The sequence below is a fragment of the Thamnophis elegans genome, chromosome 10 (genome assembly GCF_009769535.1).
Source record: "Thamnophis elegans isolate rThaEle1 chromosome 10, rThaEle1.pri, whole genome shotgun sequence".
Classification (NCBI taxonomy): Eukaryota; Metazoa; Chordata; class Lepidosauria; order Squamata; family Colubridae; genus Thamnophis; species Thamnophis elegans.
Window position 1 is genome coordinate 21,880,836 of NC_045550.1, and position 21,111 is coordinate 21,901,946.

The 21,111-nt window shown below is 37.8% G+C and overlaps 1 protein-coding gene across 7 annotated transcripts in view; it reads left to right on the forward strand.

Annotated features, from left to right (window-relative positions):
* SH3PXD2A (SH3 and PX domains 2A) overlaps positions 1-18,079 on the forward strand; it is a 303,987-nt gene extending 285,908 nt beyond the window's left edge. For all 7 annotated transcript variants that reach the window (XM_032224775.1, XM_032224776.1, XM_032224777.1 and 4 more), the window contains 4 exons: positions 4,142-4,476; positions 5,651-5,700; positions 8,160-8,279; positions 8,414-18,079. In XM_032224775.1, the coding sequence (XP_032080666.1) occupies positions 4,142-4,476; positions 5,651-5,700; positions 8,160-8,279; positions 8,414-10,309 (2,401 nt within the window). In that variant the 3' untranslated portion in view covers positions 10,310-18,079. The remainder of the gene's footprint in view (positions 1-4,141; positions 4,477-5,650; positions 5,701-8,159; positions 8,280-8,413) is intronic.
* The last annotated feature ends 3,032 nt before the right edge of the window (positions 18,080-21,111 follow it).

Sequence of the window (21,111 nt, forward strand, 5' to 3'; positions counted from 1 at the left end):
TTAATATTCTCCTCCTTAAACATAAATACAAATGCTGATTCTGTTCTGATTTTCACTTTTCTCCCCCTTCCACTCCCTTCCTGGTTTTCTTCCCTCTGGAATAATTCCAGTGTTCTGGAGCTGGAAAGCAGATGTTTTAGAAGGGAAAGAAAATGCTCAAACAGAGGCAATTTTAACCATTCTCCTTTTTCCTTTAGTATTATGGTTGGAATATTGTATTTGTATTGTATTTAATAGATTTATAGGCCACCCAATCTCGGAGGACTGAATTTTACCTTCAAAGAGCATTAAAACAGTGGATTTTTGGATAGAAACATAGTTAGCCCTCTTTTTCTGCTCTGCCTTGTTGCAGTCCTCTGATTGTATTCCACTTTCAGAACAAGAAAAAAATCCTCTTTTGTCTCATTTTTTTCTTTTTTATACTTGTTCAGAAAATTGGCCAATAGTTGTTGCATTAACAACAAGTTTTCCATAAAAGCTAGCTATGAAAACTAATGGCTAATTTGTCCAATAAGATCACATGGTTAATAAACGAGGTGGATTGTGTCCAGTGCCATTTATTGGAAAGATATCAAGAAGGCTGTTTTGGGAGATTAACTCCATCATATTGCTGTCCATGTGATGAAAGAAATGTCCTTCTGGGTTCAGCTCCAAGTGGGGAAAAAGACACTGGAGACATGGAGGCTGCTTGGAAAGATGGTTTATTGTTGGACAGAGCCACATGGCTTGAGCCCTGAACAGAAAAGGTGATCACATGCTTCAATGTTGGTGGAGAAGAAGAGAAGGGCTGAAGGAGGGGCTTACTAGGCTTTTTATACCCTGTTTAGTCCCACCTCTCTGTTTCCTGTTCCTGTGTAAGAAATGTATTCTGATTGGTTGTCAGACTCCCATGGGCCATGCAGGGGCTACTCTCTAGGCTGTGTTTTGAATCCAGATATGGATGAGTTCTCAGATTCCATGTGGTCAGTTGAGTAAAGTTCCAATATTATCATGCCTTTACTCCCATCCCCTCTGGGGCTGCAGTGGAGAAGTTGTTATTATGTAAAAGTGACTAGTCTGGCCTTCTCAATGGCCCATTAACAGTGGGGATGGGCAGGAAGCTACAGGCAACTATTCTGTCTTTTAAAACATGTTTCTTTTCATATCCAGAAAAATATTCTGCCTTTTCAATATTTCCTAGGATATTTCATTTTTCTGGGAGAGGGCTGGATGATAACTTCCCACACATGATTGCTCTATTGTCCACCATGTAGACTTGGACGTTTTTGAATTGTGCTGAGAAGGAAGATATGGAACCTTGAAATTTTGGGTTTCTAAATTGGATCTTCCTCTTTAATTTTGTCACAGCTAGAGTGCCTTGATCCTAACAAGAATTCTGGTGCCTGCAGGGCCACCGGAAGGGCACTTGCACAGCCATTTCCTGAGGTAACATGGAAGGAGCAGCAGGCTGCTTTTTAGTGCTTAGATGGTCCGCTTAGGAATATTGCGACTGCAAAAGTTCTTTGTCAGATGTGCTAGTCCTGGGTATGATGGCCTAGGGTTATTCCTAAATCCTATTCTGACTTATGTTTTTGCAGATCTCAGTTTCTAGTCTTTCAGCTGAAGTGAGAAGATTCTTGAAAACTTCAAAAGAAAAACACAGCTGCTTCACTGAATCTGTGTGACTGATTCATTTGTCGGGTCTATATACACTGACAACATAAGTTATGTTTAAAATGAAACTAATTATGTTAATAGTCACTGCATGAAAGAGAACAGTTTTGTTTTCTTTTGGAATTCAGGAAGTAAGAGGACACTTTCCATTAGCCTGTTGTTTTCATTCACGGATTTGAGCAAGAAAATGTGAGGAGTTTTTTAGATAAAATCACAAAAATAGTGCCTGCTGTCTCCCATGAACAACTTTGCATTTCCCCAAAGTCCTTGTCTCTCAGCCTTGGTCCTATAAACCTCACACCAGGGCCTTTGATTTTTACAGAGAAATCTCTCCTTGTTGTCCTTGGAGTTGTCAAGAGGCTGCTATAGAGTTGCTGATTCTTATCTTTGGAGTCTTTGGTGCTCTCTGAGCTTGGCTGTTTTCTTGTAGACATTCATTTTATTCTTAGGCTAGGTAACATCTTTTGTGCTAGAAGGGTGTGGAGTTTGTTTTCTATTTATATACAGTAGATTGCCCTATCAATATTGGTGGGAATGTTGTTTTCTTCTTGGTAGTTCCTTTTTAGACTTTTGTTTACTTCTTGATTGTTTGAATTGGTGGTTCATTGATTAGAGTTTAGTTCATTATTCAATTGTTTGGTGTTCATCCTGGTATTAATCCCTACTTACTTTTGTATGGTTTCTTTTGAATGGTATATAAATGTTCTTTGTCTTTATGTGTTACTAATGACTGATATATCTGAGTGCCAAGCTTCTAGGAATTCCCTAGCATCTTTGGATTTAATTTGGTCGAGTATCCTCAGTTAACTATGGTTAAGTCTGTTGATGTGCTGTGAAATTAAAGAGTCTTTTTATCATGTCATCTAAAGCTAGTTGGTGTTCATGATTCTTCAAGACTCTTTATCTTTCAGAGTGTAAACAATATTATTCAGTTGGCCAGGAGTCATTGGCAAACTGAACATGCTTTTTAATAATTTCTGATTAATTTCTTCTGCATTTCTCAAATAGGTTCTTTTTTAAAGTTTCTGTGTTTAATAAACGTGAAACTTTGATATTGGCTTCTGAATGAAGTATTTTTGGGGCTGAACTGTCTATTTAGCTTTGATTAAAAATAAGTCCTTCTTTTATATTGATTTAAAATGTGAGAAATACAAAACTAATGTTTTCCTCCCTATTTCAGAGTGGGATTCTTGAAGATTTACTTAAGAATTAATTTAAATTACCAATATTTTATTTTGAATAAGCAGTGTTCTCACGATCTGCTTCTCTGCTCTGATACAGGAAGTCCTCAACTTACAACAGTTTGTTTAGTGACTGTTGAACGTTACAACGGTACTGAAAACCATGACATGGCCATTTTTTATAGTTATGACCTTTCAGCATCCCCATGATCATGTGATCAAAATTCAGATGTTTGGCAGCTGGTTCATATTTGTGACCTTTCCTGTGTCCCAGAGTCATGTTAACATCTTTTTGCAAACTTCTGACAAGCAAAGGCAACAAGGAAGCCAGATTCACTTAACAACCAGGTTACTTATAAACTTTAGTGATTCACTTAACAACTGTGGCAAGTAAAGTTGTAAAATGGGGCAAAACTCACTTAACAAGTGTCTCACTTAACAACAGAAACTTTGGGTTCATTTGTGGTCATAAGTCAAGGACTATCTGTACTTCCCAATCTTTGGTAATATATTAATATTGTACTGTTATCATTTTGTATGCTTATATTTTTGATAGTTTAGAAAGTAGAGTTCCTGAGACAAAGACTAAGGCAATATCTTGCTTGATTATACATAAGATGAAAATGATCTCTTAGCGACCTCTTATGATCTCTTAAAGTTTTGGAGGAGAAGCATGATAGAGAGGTTACAAAGAAATATCATTTATAGAAATGTTCCTAGGCATCAAACTGGTACAATATAAGAAAACAATTAGAGGAAACCAGGTTAGATTATTTAACAGTTTAGCTATTTTTAAGCATTTTAATCATCTTTTCAAACATATTTATACAGGTAGTCCTCAACGTATGACCATAATTGAGCCCAAAATTTATATTGCTAATGAAGAATTTCTTAAATAAGTTTTGCCCCATTTTACAACCTTTCTTGCCACAGTTGTTAAGTTCGTAGCACAGTTGTTAATCACCACAGTTGTTAAGTTAGTAGCACAGTTGTTAAGTGAATCTGCTTCCCGTTTGACGTTTGTAGTTAGAAGGTTGCAAAAGGTGATCACATGACCCTGGGACATTGCAATTAATATCATAAATATGAGTCAGTTGCCAAGCATTTTGATCATGTGCCATGCTGCAATGGTTGTAAATGTGAAAAATATTCATAAGCCAACTTTTTCAGTGCCTTTGTAACTTTAAACTGTCACTAAACAAACTGTTGCAAGTTGAGGACTATCTGTAATGCTAACTCAGTTTCTGCACCACGTTGTGTAATTATGGTGTAAGCAGCTAAACTGCCATCATTTTTTGTATTTCCAGATATTTAGACAAAGAAGGCTGGGCCCCAGCGTCTTATCTGAAGAAAGCAAAAGATGAGCTTCCCACTCGGAAAAAGAATCTTACAGGACCAGTGGAAATTATAGGAAACATCATGGAGATCAGCAACTTGCTGAACAAGAAATCTTCCAGTGACAAGGAAACTCAGTCAGAAATTGAAACGACAGAATCCCATGTTGCCAAGAAAGAAATAAGCTTGCCCATCTTATGCAATGACTCCAATGGCAATTTCATGATGACCCAAGATAAGCAGATTTCGAAGCAGGTGCAGGGATCTCCTGCCATAGCACGGATTGCCCCACAAAGAGCTCAGATAAGTAAGAGCATGATGATCTTCTAACTTTCCCACTCCCAAAGCTTATCATTTAGAAACACAGATAAAATGGGACTGTAAATTGAGAAGACAGTGGTTTGGAAGAGGTAGAGGGCTTATGATTTAAACATTTTATTGCCTCATGAATGCATCTGTCCATTCTGATATTTCTCAGCTGTTAATTTTTCCAAATTTAATTTACCGTATTTTTCATAGTATGAGACACACCTTATTTCCTCAAAAAAGAGGCTGAAAATCTGGATGCGTCTTATACATCGAATACAGCATTTTTTGCCTCCCCAAGCCCCGCCCCTTCACAAAATGGCCGTGCATACCTTTATGGAGGCTTTCAGAGACCTCCTGAGGGCTGGGGAGGGCAGAAATGAGCAAAAAACAGGACGTTTTTTGCCCCACCCTCACCCCTAGTAGCACTCTATAAGCCTCTATAAGGCTATGCATGCAATTTTTTTGACAAAAAACAGGTCGGTTTTTGCTCGTTTTTGGCCCCACCCCACCCCCACAAGAGCACTCTGCAAGCCCCCCCAAAGGCTATTCATGCCTTTAAAGGGGGGGCGTTTTTGTGAAAAACGGGCCGTTTTGGGGGGGTTTGTAGAGTGCAAAAAGTTTTTTTTTCCCCTTTTGGAAAGCTCTTTAACTAATTGATGAGAATTAGATTGATCAAGTGCTGTGCCAGCAGAAATAAAATCTTAGGTACTGCAGATTGTCAGCGATTTCCTTCTCCAGCATCCATTAGACATCAGCAGAGATCTGGACCATGCATGCGGCATGTCCATATGGGAATGCGTGGGGCAGGCAGAGGTTGAGGGGAGCAAGTAGCTTGGTTCTATGGTATCTAAAGCTTTAAAGGCAATAACCAGGAAACTTGAATTGCATCTGAACATCTATTGGGAGCGAATATAAGTTCACATGCGAGTAAAGGCAGGTGAGCGAATACTTTTGGCAGTATAGTGTATATTATTATGGTCTGTTCTAGAATGTCCTGTAGAGCAGATTCTTTTCATCTGCTCAGGTTTTTTAAATATTGTGGCTATTAGAATATTTGTGGGGGGGGGGGGACTTTTGGGCTTAGAGTTAATAAACATCTTAGTAAATCACTTTTTTCCCTTTTGCTTACAATTTGACTGACAATAATTTGGAAACATTCCTTCTTTGTGAAGGTTCGCCAAATCTGCGTATGAAACCTCCTCCAAGAAGAGAATCTAGTTTGGTGAGCAGTGATCTTGTTTTTATATTTAAGTCACTAAATATTTAGTATTACAGAAACACATTGCCTAATATTTAGAGCTTAAGTACAGGAAACCAGCCCTTGGTTTTCTCCACTGAGCAATTATGGAAACAAGTGGTACATTAATAGGTTACAGGTTTTTTTATCATAAGGGAAGGTATTATGATCTGGGTGACTGAATTCACCCATGAAGATGGTTAGGTAGATTCCTATAAAGTTAGCTAAGGTATTGCTAATGATTTTATATGGGGGTTATTTATACTTATTTTGAATCTTTCAACCAAAGTACTAAAGTGAAGCTCTAACTTCATATCTATAAATTTTGTAGTATGCAGATTCTACTGTGTGTTCTTTATTCAAAAGTATGGCAATTTAGTATATATCAGAGTTAAGAGAATTTAAAACAACCTTTCCCAATACTGTGCTCTTCAGTGTTTTCTATATAACTACCAACATTTCCAATTCTGACCAGTAGGACTTTTAGATGGGTCTAGGACACCCCAGCTGACTGGTCGCACAACATCTTGTCACGAGACAATTCAACACAGGATAACTCAAGAGTAGTGACGTGCGGTGAGCTTCATGGCCGGTGAGGCAAGTGCGAAAGCCCCGCTGAAGCCCCAGCGCCGCATCCGCCATAGAGCGGGACCAGGACCCGCTCTATGGCGGACAGCGCTGGGACTTTAAAGTCCTGCCACTGGGGCCCTGCCGCCACTTTAAAGCCATGCCCCCGGGCACTGACTGCTCCAGCGAGGCTTCCAGCTCCATCCCGGCAGGCGGAGATGGCGAGGGAGGACTGGAGGCGACGGGCGGGCTGGCGGGCAGCGAAGCGAGGATGCTCAGGCGGCTGAGGCTCAGCCGCCCCTCATCCCTCAGGCTGGCTCTGCTGATGCAGCGGCGCTGCTGAGCCCGCCTGCCCATCGTGTCCAGTCCTCTCTCACCCTCTCCACCCGCTGGGATGGAGCAGGAAGCCTTGTTGGAGCAGTTGGTGCCCGCCCTGCCGCCACTTTAAAGCCATGCCCCCGGGCACCGACTGCTCCAATGAGGCTTCCAGCTCCATCCTGCGGGCGGAGAGGGCGAGGGAGGACTGGAGGCGACGGGAGGGAGGGCGGGCAGACTCAGCAGCGCTGCTGCACCGGCAGAGCCAGCCTGAGGGACGAGGGGTGGCCGAGCCTCAGCCTCCAAAGCAGCCTCACTTCGCCGCCCACCCTCCCATCGCCTCCAATCCTCCCTCACCCTCTCCACCCGCAGGATGGAGCTGGAAGCCTCATTGGAGCAGTCGGTGCCCGGAGGCATGGCTTTAAAGTGGTGGCAGGGCCCTGGCGGCAGGACTTTAAAGTCCCGGCGCCGTCTGCCATAGAGCAGGTCCTGGTCCCGCTCTATGGCGGACAGCACTGGAACTTTAAAGCCCTGCCGCCGGGGCCCTGCCGCCACGGAGGCTCGGCCGCCCCTCGTCCCTCAGGCTGGTTCTACTGGTGCAGCAGCGCTGATGAGCCCGCCCGCCCGTCGCCTCCAGTCCTCCCTCACCTTCTCCGCCCGCCGGGATGGAGCACATCAAAACACACACACATACACACACACACAAACACACACACACACACACAATTAAAAACAAATTACAATTACCTACATTACAAATAATTTTGAATTTCTCCCCCCCCCGCCCCCTCCCTCTGACCCACATACCTTCCAGCTGCGTCAAAAATGCAAGATTTGGTCTAGCCAGGCCAGGGCCAGGCAGGCTAGGATAGTTGCTGCTAGAGTCACCATGTGAATGACTCTGCTTAACTGTTTAAAAAAAGCCTCTAAACAAAGCGCCCTCTGCAGGAGGAGGCGAGAGAATCACGTGCCTCCTTTGCATAATGAATTTTTCGTCTTTTAACCCTTGGTTAACTCTGAGCAACGGTTAAAAATGCGAAAAATTCCTTATGCAAAGGAGGCACGTGATTCTCTCGCCTCCCCCTACAGTTAGCACTAAGCAGACTCAGAGTCACTGTGACTTGGAGTCTGGCAGCAACTACCTTAGCCTTTTTAATTATTTTAAAAATTCTTTTCTTTTCTTCATGACACTGGTGAGGCCCCGCCTTCCCTGACTGCATGTCCATGCTCAAGAGAGGGACAAGTTAATTGCAGTGTCCTTTGAGTTATCCCACATTGAATTGTCCCATGGCAAATTGTCTCACAGCGAGTTGTCTGCAGAGAGACAGCCAGGGTGTGTCAGCCAGGGTGAGTTGGCCACAGTGAGTTGTCCAATTCTGGTTTTGGTTGGTTATGCCACTACTGATGTCACGTTGATTTTCTTGCTTAGGGAGTTTTAGCAACCACAATTTATATTCATTTGTCGCTTGCAAGTAGATTTCTAATAATTTGATTTTAGATGTTCTCTTCCTTTGTTCTCTGACATGTTTAATTAATCTCTATGTCACTGTTTATTGCCACAGGGATTTCAACTACCTAAACCTCCTGAGCCACCATCAGTGGAAGTTGAATATTATACTATTGCAGAGTTCCAGTCTTGTATTTCTGATGGAATAAGCTTCCATGGAGGACAAAAAGCAGAGGTAAGACTAAAATAGGAAATGAGCCAATGATGGATAGTTGTCATATACTGAGCAAAAATCAAAGAGAAGCTTGGATTAAAAAATGTATTAATGTTTTGCATCTGTAATTAATTTATGATTTAATCCTTCTCTAGGTTATTGACAAGAATTCTGGGGGCTGGTGGTATGTCCAGATTGGAGAAAAAGAAGGCTGGGCTCCAGCATCATATATTGATAAAAGGAAGAAACCCAATTTAAATAGGCGAACAAGTACTCTGACCAGGCCCAAAGTTCCTCCCCCTGCTCCTCCTAATAAAGTAAAGGATTCTGAAGAAGTAACAGCTGCTAGTACCACAGCTTCAGGAGATGGCCAAGATTCCCCACATAAGCAGCAGTATGAGGAACCAGAGTATGATGTGCCTGCCTTTGGTCATGACTCAGAATCTGAGCTGAGCCATGGAGAAGATGGTAATTCAGACAGAAGCTCATTCCACCTTCCAAAACCTTTCTCTGGATCATCTCTCCAAAGAGCAAAATTTCGAGTTGGAGAGTCTTCTGATGATGTGACTCATGAAGAGGAAACAATATATGAAAATGAAGGCTTTAGACCTTACATAGAAGATGCACTGTCAAGCAAGGAATCTAGTGGAGATTCTGATTCTCGAAGTTCCTCACTATCTTTGATCCAAATAAATTCTTCACATTCACTTTCTCCTAAATCTTCCTTTCTGAAGCCCAAAAATATTCAAACAAACTTTGGGAAGTCCCATTACAGTCATAACGAGGAGACAAAGCCAAGATCAGCTTCAGATGCTGGCCTAAGTAGTATACCCAAATCAGGCACAAAGAGGGATACTGGAGAGCTCATGTCTAGCAGAGCAAAACCAATGGTGAGGCCAAAACCATTTCTGAACAAAGCAGATTCTCAAAGTCAAGAAATGATGAACATCAGTACTTTACGTCATCATCTGAGACCAACTGGGCAACTCAGAGGCGGACTTAAAGGTTCAAGAAGTGAGGAGTCTGAAAGTCCACCTCAGACAACTTCTGGAAACTCAGAAGTGTCTTTCAGAAGAAATTCTACAGAATTCATTACATCCCCTTCCCATACCTTATTTTATGCCGGCCAGCTAGCCAAAACAGAAAATGAAGGCAACCCCTCTAAATGTCTGTATATAACTACGGATTCTTATCAAAAAGTTCAAGATTCTGAAATCAGTTTCCCTGCTGGAATAGAAGTGGAAGTATTGGAAAAGCAATCAAGTGGATGGTGGTATTTGAAATATGGAGAAATAGAAGGGTGGGCTCCTTCTCATTATCTGATGCTTTTTGATAACCAGCAACAAGAAAACACCTCCAGTGGAGAAGATACCACATCCAACATATCGCAGGCAAGAAACAGAAGAAATGAAAGCAAATCCAATAGCTTGGAGAAAATAGAAAAGAAGGTCCAGGCACTGAATACTATCAACCAGAACAAAAGAACAACACCCCCTATTCCTAATAAGCCACCTGGTGGCTTCTCCAAAACATCTGGGCCTGTCAAATTGCGAAATGGAGTTAGACAGCTAGCAGTGAGACCACAGTCAGTGTTTGTTTCTCCACCACCCAAGGATAATAATCTGCCTTGTTCCCTGCGTAGGAATGAGTCTCTTTCTGCCACAGATCATTTGAGGGCCGTACGTCGTAATTCATCTTTCAGTGCTGTTCAATCCCAAATGAATGAGTCTAAAGTAAAACATGACAGTCGATTGGGCTCTGAAAGGTCAGATAATGCCTCTTACATATCAACAGATCGCAATGGAATTCCAGTGTCTACTGTCAGGCCCAAGCCCATTGAAAAATCCCAATTCATTCATAATAACCTTAAGGATATCTATATCTCCATTGCAGATTATGAGGGAGATGAAGAAAGTGCTGGGTTTCAAGAAGGTGTCTGCATGGAGGTATTGGAAAAGAACCCAAATGGTTGGTGGTACTGCCAGATCATGGACAGTGGGAAACCATTTAAAGGCTGGGTGCCCTCCAATTATTTGGAAAAAAAGAAATAGTATTGCAATGTATTTAAATTCACTAATTTATACTTCCCTATGGTGTACATTTGGAAAAAGGCAAAAGATACACAGATGTATTTCTTGTACACTAATGTACATACACAGGACAGTTCAGTTTTGCTTGTGGCCCAGAAAGTCTGCCATCTTTTAGGATGTTTTGAAGGAAAGGTCTCATTCTGCAAGTATCAAGAAAATCCAGCTGGAATTAATGCCCTTTTATTTTCTCCCTCCCCCAAAGATGTGCATCAGGGTACATTACCCTATCTCCTGATTTTAATACTTAGAAACCAGATATGTGCCTTTCACATTCTAGTTTGGAATTATGGGTTTACTTGGGATTGATTGGGAGTTTGATGCCAAACCTAAACATTTTATTTTTTTAAAAAAACCTCTGCTTGTTCATTGCTCCCATGTGATGTGGCCATAATTAGTATTTGGTTGATCCCCCCTTCACCCAAGGTGTGTGGGGAACAGAGCAAGTGGAGAAAATTTTCAAGAAACCATCACTCAACGATTGCATTCTGGTCTCTAGATTGAAGATCTGAGAAGGTGGTTTTTTCTTTTCATTTCTGGTATTGGATTTGAATCACTTATTGTTCTTTTTCCTCCACTACTATCCATCCTGGTTTGTTTTCTTCTCGTATCCCTTACTTGTCAGCTGGGTCAGGAATGGGGAGGGGTATTTTTTTAAAAGTTATTAGTGGACTTTGAAGTTTAATCCAATTTTATGTGGTTCCCTAATGTTTCTAAACACTCTAAAACTATGAGTTGCACACAACCTCTTCTGCATATCATTTTCAACTTCAATGCTTTCCTCTTGTGGCCTTCTGAACAATATGTACTGTAATTATTTTGAGAGTACTTGCCAGACAACTCAGTTATTCAGAGTTTCGGATATCAACTAAGAATTAATCAAGTTTCATCCAGATTCAAAGATGAGAAGAGGAAAACCTATAGTGCAACCTGCTTCTCTTTTTGTTAGTTTATGGCCTGTTACAACTTGGCTTGGCTAGCTTTCTAAGGGAGGGGAAGAACTTTCTCAAACATCTGCTTCTTCTCCTCTTCGTAGGTTCTATCTTTTGGCTGTGGCAGAGTTGCACTGGGTTGCACATGCCCAGCTTTCATCATGGCATTGGTGTTGCTGTGCTGCTCTTTATCCCAAGCCCTGCAGGACTCCCTGCTCTTGTAGTCCTGGAGGGAGGAGTGGAGGGAGGTGCGTAGTTCCATTAGAGAAACCATGCAGATGATGCTTCTCCTCTCACTGTGCTATTGTCAGAACCAATTGTACAGGTTCTATGTGTGACTCCTCACCATGTCCATTTTGTGAAAGAGGACAGTTCAAATCAATAGAACTTTCCTCAACATATCGTGGCAATTAGCATTACCATCACAAAGAGAAAAATAAAAATGGTGGAGCTGAGTTGAGCTAACTATGCCCACACTGAAAAAAACAAACGAAATTTGCTTCCACACAATGGGACGTTGTCTGGCTTCTTTTGTTATGAAGGGAAGGGTTTGGCATGTTTACAACATTTGTATCACCAATGTATATGAACAGACAAGATCATGAAAATAACAGCATGTAAGGAGGCAGTTGCCCAATCCAGCACAATGTTTGTTTATGGAAAATTATTTATTTTCTTCCTTGAGTACTTCACTGAGAAGAACATAGGCCATCCAGAATTAGCTTCATGTTGCAATAAAAAGAAGAGTGTCAAAATAGGTGCTATGTGTGCACATCTGAATGTTGACGATTCATCAAGTTTCTCTTCGTTTCATATCCAATCAATGCCGATTCTTACCTGGCAGAGAAGCGCCTTATGTTTTCAAAATCAGAATGGGAATGAGCAAACGCCATGGATGTTACCAACTTCATTCTTTGTTTTAGTTTATACATGAGCAGGAAGGGAGAGATCTTTATTAGTCAACACCAATCTTCTGAACAACTTTTTTTAAAGTACAAGCAGTACAAATTATTTTGTTCTTCTCACTTGGATGTTAGTTTTGTACTGATAGCTGTTGTCAAAGGGTGATTGAACAGAGCACCATTAGACTGGGAATGTTACAAAGCAGGAATTCTGTAGTCACGTATCCTCTTTTGCCTTTTTATTTATGATTTCAGATGCTTTTTTAAAAAAATGAGATTTTGTGGAAAAGCATGAAGATTAAAACCACTGGGGTTTGTGCAAAGGCTTTGGGTACAAAGTGTGTTTATATTTTAATGCATTTTCATTTACTAGCCTTGCAGTGAACTTTGTAATTGGTAAACAACAGCAACAACAATACCAGAAGGCCTTTATTTAAACAATATGGAAATCAGACAACAGATTTATCGCCACTTTGAAGCCCAATATTTTATATGGAAAATGAAGAAAAAGAGTTGGGGTTTTTAGGGAGAAAATCTGGTTATCTCCAGCCACAGTCTTACATTCTACCACTAGAAGATGAAAGAATCGGAAGATTTTTAATAAGGTCCAACTCTTTTTCTGAACAATTAAAAATTAAGCATATTTTGAGATGTTTTAGATTTCTGAAAATTACATAATTATCACTTGATTCTTGCCTCGTTTTTTGTGTTACGTATATTACATTATAAAAATAACTTGAGGGATTGATTTCCATGCTTGTGTGATTGATGCTTTTCAAGCTGATCTATTACAGTGCATCTTCACTGCTACTCTCCATGCTTATACAGTGAAATAGCATGGAAGAAGAGGCCTGGTGATGAAGAGGAAACACAACAGGCCTCTGTAACATCAGTAATAATAAATTCATTAGGAGAAGACATACACCACAGTGCATTTGAAAATGGTGTGGTTTTGCCCAAAGCTCCTTTCCATAAGACTTTACATCTCAAATGTTTCCTCATATTTATATTTTGTTAAAAAGTGAGCAGCAATTTAAGAGACTGCCCAAAGTTGCTTGAGTTTAAAATAGTATTATTTTCTTCTGCTGGACAGTATTAAGTAGAGCAAAATCATCAAGTTATCTGCTAGATTGCAGTACTAATATTAGTGATTTAGCAACACATATTAATGTTTATGATTAAAAATAACAATAATGATGATGAAGTGGTTCATTATTTTTGAATTAGTGCACTTTAACCATTTTAAACCAAAATGCAGGAAAATCAAGTGCATTATTTAAAGATGCAGTATAAATTGTCATTTTAAGAACATCTATTTATTAAAATAATTTATGATTATTTAAAATTTGTACTATACAGTTTTGTTCCAAAGATGCCATCATCTCTTGGGAAAGCTAAAAGTGCAGCTCCCAAAAATCCTGCACTGAGCCATCAAGACTCTTCAAATACAGGAGATACAGGTAGCCAGAGTCAAATTTTTGGTCAAGAAGGGATCGGTATTTCTTGCTGTACAGAAGCAAATTGGTTTGTAGTATTCTTTATCATCTCAGCACTGGGGAATTATGTGTACAGAATTGAACCAAAAAGGGTCAAGAGATTTTGAAAATATCTTTTACAGATTCCCTAAAAGGGTTAATCATTTCCAGCCATTTTGGGATTAGTAGTATATCTCTTTAGTGCTACCCAGCCTTCAGCTAATTCTGTTGCAGCTGCAGGTTTTCGGGGTAAGAAAGTCACTGAGTTCATTTTAAGTCTAGAATGCTTCTGCAAATTCTTAAGAAAAAAAAAGTTACATAAATATGATTTGCCCATACTTTCAGTAAGGAGAATAGCTTTCCATATTCTCTTTCAAAGCTACATTTTTTATGCAATAGTAATATTGAATTGGCACATGTAAGGACTGGTTTCTTAAAGTGCCTCTTTATAATTAGAACAGTTATCAGCCAATAAATCAATTTGCTTATCAATTTGCATTTTACACATTATAAAAGTGAGCCTTGATTTGTCCTATAAAACTGCCCCAATAATATAAAAAATTACATAAATATAATTGGATAGGTAGTTTTTTGGGTTAAACTAGTTTTTCATTTTTTTTTATTTTAAATCTTTATGTAAGTATGTGTCACATCTCTAGAACCTTTATGTAGTGGACATTGTAGCTGGTTTTATAGCATATGGAAGTAATATCTAGGTTCAAATACAGGGAGAAGGATAAGCAAAGAGCACTATCAAGCACCTTCTTAATTTAGTCAGTTTCACTGTTTCCCACATGTAATATAACTTGCCCTTGTAACTATTAGGGAGGTGTTTAAGGATTGGAAAATTCAAATTTCAGTGCCAGGCTAATGCACAAAGAAATACATTGAAATCCCACTCACAAGGGCTGTAGCTTTCCCCGTCAAAATATTATCTGCTAATTCTAAAATTATTTTGATCATAAGCCTGATAATTTTTTTAAAAAAAACTATATAGTACTTTCAAAATAATCTAGATCTCAATTTTTCAATATTCTGGGGACTAATTGAATATTAAGCCAAAGATTGCACTCTTAGAGAAGAGTGCGTTCTGGTCATTTCCTGGTTCTTTAAATTGCCTTGGTTTTCAACAAGAACAACTCAAAATGCAGATTGATATTTTGACAAAACCCAAACAATGAAAACTTTTTTTCTGCTGTATACTGCAACTTTAATTATAATGAGCACTTCTGAATTCGTTATTGCGGATTTATATAATGCCTGAAAAAAATACTCTTGCTTTTTTTTCTTAATTTCTACATTTTGGTGAGTTACGTTTAAGTAATGAGTTCCCTCACAAGATGTGGTAGTAAGCTTGGCTTACCACCACAGGTGCTTTTTTTTACAAATTTGAAATTGTTCTATTTTCCTGAATCCATTCATTAAGGAGGGGAACAGAAATATAGACTGAGAAAAACCAGTCTAAGTATTCCTTGGGTTCATGGAATTAGTTTCATAATTCTTTGACTTTCTAGAGCAGTGTTTTTAAAAAATTGACAACTTTTAAGATGTGTGTGGTTTTTAACTCCCAGAATTCCCTAGCCAGCACTGACTAGGGAATTCTGAGAGTTGAAATTCACACTTCTTAAAGTTGCCACATTTGGACAATAGTGCTCTAATGAAATCTACCTTTATGAAAAAAATTAGACTCTTTAATTGTTTAACAGATTTGTGTTCCATTGATAGAAGCTGAAACAAACAACTACTGCACATGCATTTATCCTACGGTAGCAACTGCATTTGTTCCAATGAACTGGTTCCAAAGTCTTCCTTTCAGAAGCAACACTGAACATTTTGACGATGGCATTATAGAATTGTGCTTTTTAGAACTACTTTTGAATATTAGAATAGCTTATTTTAATTTAAAGTTATACTTATTGCTTCTCTCCATTTATAAAAAAAATTGTTACTGCTTTTTGTGATTTATGAAAAATGGAAGGGAAACTGGTAAATAATTATTTCATTAGCATTTACTAGCATTACTATAGCAATAGTAATATTTAAGTTTATATCATCTTGAGTAATTTGTCCATTATATATTTTTTAATTATTGTTACATTTTATCCAATATTTGCATTCTCAGTATAGTGTCCAAATAGAGGATCAGTGCAATATTGAAAGGGCAAAAACAGGTCCCTCATCCAGGACTTGAAGTGGATGAACAGTGTGATTTTAAACATCTGTCATTTTTTATTATGCACTCTTAAGTAAACAAAAAACAAAAAAACATGAGGATTGAGGAAAGTTGAACAACCGCAGAAGTAAGCAGGAAGTGGATGACGAAAACTTTTGGAAAAAAATTGGCTGTGTAACTTTGATATTGGGAGTAGAAGTTTATCACATTCAAGTATGACAACTTGATGGTTCCTAGCTCTTCAACTGTACTGTTTTCTTTTTTTGCAATGTTTACTATTCTTCCATCTTTTTTGTAGCCGTATGCACTCTTTAACTTAAGCAGAAGTTCCAAATTCTTATCTGATTTACACTGATGTCAGAGGACTTTACTCCTGAATTGATATGTAGGTGCTGTTTATCATGCTATAGAAGCATGAAAGAGATCCTGGACAGAAGTTGCCACATTGAAGGCATGTTGACAAAGGGTACTTGCTGTTTAAGTGTGCATGAAACACAAGAAGTAAATACTTGAATTAGAGTATGTCTGTATTGCATGGTATCTTAATAGTCTATTCCATAATTAGACTGTTTAAAACCAGAAACTTCTATGAAGTTGCAGTTTGATCTCTCTTTTCTTAAAGAAGAAAAGATGCGGAACTTTATTAACCCATCATCACTAAGGCAGCATATAAATAAAGTGGCTGGATGAAAGTATTTCTGGCTTTATTGTAATTGAAAATAAAATGCTTATGTTCAGATGTTTGACATTAACACTTGATGGAAATTATCATATCCATTTATCTAATTCAGCACACTGAACTGAGTGAAATGTCAAATATGCATACAGAGCCTGAATTATAAATCAACCTTTCCAGAAGCAAGAGTTTTCCGAAACTGGGACATGTCTATACTATGTGAGATTAGAAAATCAAACTCAGGTCTGAATTTCACATCACTGAATTTTCCCCCAAAGAATGTTATTTTCCTATTTTGAAATTCTTTTATATATAAATAATTTTATTCAATTTTTTAATAAAACATGCTTTTTTAAAATAGATTTCCATAAACAACATAAGCTTTTTAATGGAATATGAATAAGCAGAAAATAGTCTTACAACTTAGCCACTTCATATCTACTGGACACCTTATTTTAACACAGGAATACATAGATTAACAAAAGAACCTCCCTAGAATTGCATTTCTAAATTAAGGAAGTGATACAAGGATGCCTTTCTTCAGGCTATCAGTGTCTTGCTAAAATCACTTTTTGTTTTTATATTCTCATTGATTACTTGAGTGCAACGGACTCGTTAGGTTTGCTTTTAGAATATTGTAGTTAACAGTAGTATTTTTTAGTCTCATCCGATTCAGACTCTGCACATGCAAAGAAAATTTGTGACTTTAACAATACCTTTAATATCAACCATAGTTTGCTGCTAAATAGTCAAAATCAGATCTCAGAAAAGCCAGCCATATATTTTATGGCTAAATCGGGGGTACTTTACATAATCTTAGGCATTTAACAGGTACAAATTGGTGGAGCATAAATTTCTTTGTAAATATTTTTTCAGGAGGATTGTGGGGAAGTAGCCTACGTTTTTAGTAAATGTGTACAGATTAATTGGAAGTACATGAAAAGCTGGTCAGATTCCAAAATTACCTTCTAGACTTGTATGATTACTGCTGTTATCTCAGTTCATCTAGTTAATTGTAAATTCTAAATCAAGGACTTGGGAATCGTGACCTTTTTCAAGCATCCTTGGAAGTCCATGAATTACTCCAGTTCCTTGAATTGATATTCTTCAGTCTCCACTTGGTTTTTAGAACACCAAATTGGAGAACCCTCAGTTTTTGCGAGGGGCTTGTATAAATTGTGTTAAGTAAAGTGGCGGTAGAACAGTTTCGCTGAATTCAGAGCCTCACTTTGGAGACAGACAGCCCAATCTGATTTGACTCAAAGCCCTCTTTTCAGGGTGATAAAATCATTTAGGCCTAGCAGGTACAGAGGCAAATACATCTGGCCTTTAAATTTTCCAGATGGGCTGGCCCATGAAGTGTTTAAATTCGTTGTAGAGTGCACTTTTTCAGGAAAAAATGAACAGAAAGTTTCACACTGTTAAGGGTGTTTTTGTACATGTTCCACATCCAATACAACAGCTACTACTGCCCTGTGTTGAGACACCTGTTTATTATGACACCAAATTGGAGGATAGATGTAGTATTCTTTAATGGTCAGAAATAACTGGATTGTGATTTAGGAAAGGCTGATTGGATTAAATAAAAAAAAGTTTCAAAAATGAGTTAATATGCATATGTATATCATTATCTCCCCCTCCAAGTGTTTGATTTTATGAGTTCCTTTTATGTGTATTTGTGTGATGCTTCTTTATGTTAGGCTCTGTTATGTTTTCCCCATACAGGTACTCCTTAACTTATGACCACAATTGCATCCAAAATTTCCATTGTTAAATGAGACATTTGTTAAGTGAGTTTTAACCCACTTTACAACCTTTCTTGCGGCAGTTGTTAACTGAAACACTGCAGTTGTTAAGTTAGTAATGGTAATTAAGTAAATCTGGCTTTGCTTGTCAAAAAGTGATCACATGACCTTGGCATGCAGGTATGACTGTCAGCTGCCAATCATCTGAATTTTAATCACATGACTACAGAGATGCTGCAACTGTCATAAGTGAAAAAGTTCATGTCACTTGTCAGTGCCATTGTAATTTTTGTCAGTAAATGAATGGTTGCAAGTTGAGGGCTAATTATTGTCAAATGTGATATTTCTATATTGTGCATGATAAGTTAGTTAATGAATGCCTATAATTGGAAGAAGTAATGTCTTTTACATTTGGAGGAAAAAATGAAATGATTTGAAAATGGCATGACCGTATAACCTTAGTGTTTATACTAAGGGACAATGCATTGTTCAAAATAAATGAATAATTAGAAATGAAAGATAAAACCAGCTGTTACCCTCACATTTTAAAACTTGCTTTGCAAAACTGCAGTTATATATTAGATTGTATAAAACCAAAATGTACAAAAAAGTGACCATCTTACTTATTTTAAAAGTTCTAAAATTAAGAGAATAGTAAGATATGTAAGGACCTAAAAGTTTGACGAAAACAAATTTTATCCTCTTTAATATAAAACAAATACTAACATGAACTGAAGCTGCTTTTTTTTTAGCATGAAGTAAGTCATTGGAATTTTCTGTCATGGGTCACTACAGAACGTCCAATGAAAGAATAGAAACCAGTGCTGTCTTTCTAATGGGCTTATTGTGATTGTTGTTATCTAGAATAAAGAGAACGTAATTATTAAAAGTCTGAGAAGAGTATGTTGACAAGGAGATGATGAAAGATGTATGGCTGGTCCTTGAGCTGTGTGATCAAAATGGATGGTGGAGGATGTGCTTAATGTTGTTTGTTTAGTTTCCTGAGAAAGGTCAAGTTAGAATAGATATTGATTTATAGAGAAGACTGAGGTGTTTTGAGTTGTTTGCATTAAGGAAGGATCCAGAAAGGAATCTTATTTGGAGTGCACTTTGGGAACAAGAAAAAAAGAGCTCAAAGATATTCACTGTTTTCAAAAGTGGAAGAAAATAATTAAGTTAAAGAATGTTAGATCCTTACATATTCTTTTTTCTGCAAAATTGTTGGTCACATTGGTAAGAGCCATTTGGGGAAACAATTTACATGAGTGCAAACTAGTCATTAATTATGTACAAAGACATTGGTCAGCCATAAATTTATTACACTAACCTATATAAAACAAACTGGCAGCAAAGGATATTGTCTATATTTAGACTGCTAATTGGAATTAAAAGTGCAAGTCTAAATTGAATTAGTCAGTTTGAATATAAATTAATCATACCTAAAGGTCAAATGCTCCTTTCTAAGAACAGTGTCAGTCTTTAATTTCCAAAGATGAAATTTAGATAAGTGTACAGTTTCAACCAAAAATGTTGCATCTTTTTAGTTTTGTGCTGCAATATTCATTGGCATCCACATACTTGATTATTATTGAAATATGTACAATTTTTTTTACTGGTAGACACCTGGCAATAGTATTGCTTAGCAATTGAGTTAATTTGTCAGTTTCAGTCATTGAAAACTAGGTGTTTGGGGACATGTTTGCCCCAACTTTATATTTTTAATGGTTTATGATTCATCTTTTCAGAGTGCTCCATTGGAATTTGCAGGAATGGCATGGTGGAGTAATTGTGCAAATGATGTTGCAAAGCATGAAATGTAGTCTTGTGTCCATCAGGGCATCTGAACTGAATAAAGACTGTATTATGCAAGTTTCCATACAATAAAAACACTACATACATGCAACGATTTAAAAAACAAAGTGAGGTGCCAACTGGACAAAAATCCATGAAAGCCCTTAGAGGTACTTGATGAATAGGTAAATTAAGAGATGTGCTTCCAAAATCCCTTGTTATATCTTAACTAGTGAATACGAAGGCACAACTCTCAGGTCATATGCAGCTAAAGATAAACTGAACTGCAGCCAGCATCTTTTATTATCCAACCCTGAGATCATACATTCATACAAGAAATCATTTAAAGGCACTTCCAAGAGAATCTAGTCTGCAGCCTCTCTTGTTTTATTCCAAGGTTCTTGCAATGTAAAAACACAATACAATATTAAATGTCTCACAAGACAGAACTTGATAACTAACTATACCTCACAGTAATCTCCCAGTTTACTTATTGCTTGGACCAAAGGTGGTGCTAATATGAACTTTAATTTTTATATTTATGTTTTTCGTTGTTGAGTTTTCCTGTGTGTATATTTGTTTGTTTTTAAAATCAAAGACATAATGTCTTGTTTAATTAAAAAAGATTTTACCCTTGAAAAAAGATTCTTTGAAACCCATAAAAATGATTCACGATTTAGACATTACTGTGTGTTTTAACTGGCCATACTTCTTTTTTTTTAAAGGGGAGGAATAAAGCATATCCTTCAAATGACTGCAAATTGTATTTCTTTTTATGATTTCCAGTTATTTCCATTATATATGCTGTGTCAGAAGGGTTTAAGTTTTTATTCTGTCATCTATGTTCCAGTTATTAGTGAACTCATTTCTTCTAGCATTAAAAAACTATAAACTTGTTACAAAAACATCTTAATATCTTCACTTTAACATCCAAGTGATTTCTTAATGAATTATCAATATCACCTAAAACTGTTAATTCACAAAAAAATTAAAATCTTCAAGTGACATTGAGCTAACTTGGGCTGAGAAATTAAACAAGATTAGTACTAGTAAAAACATGGATTGGAGACTC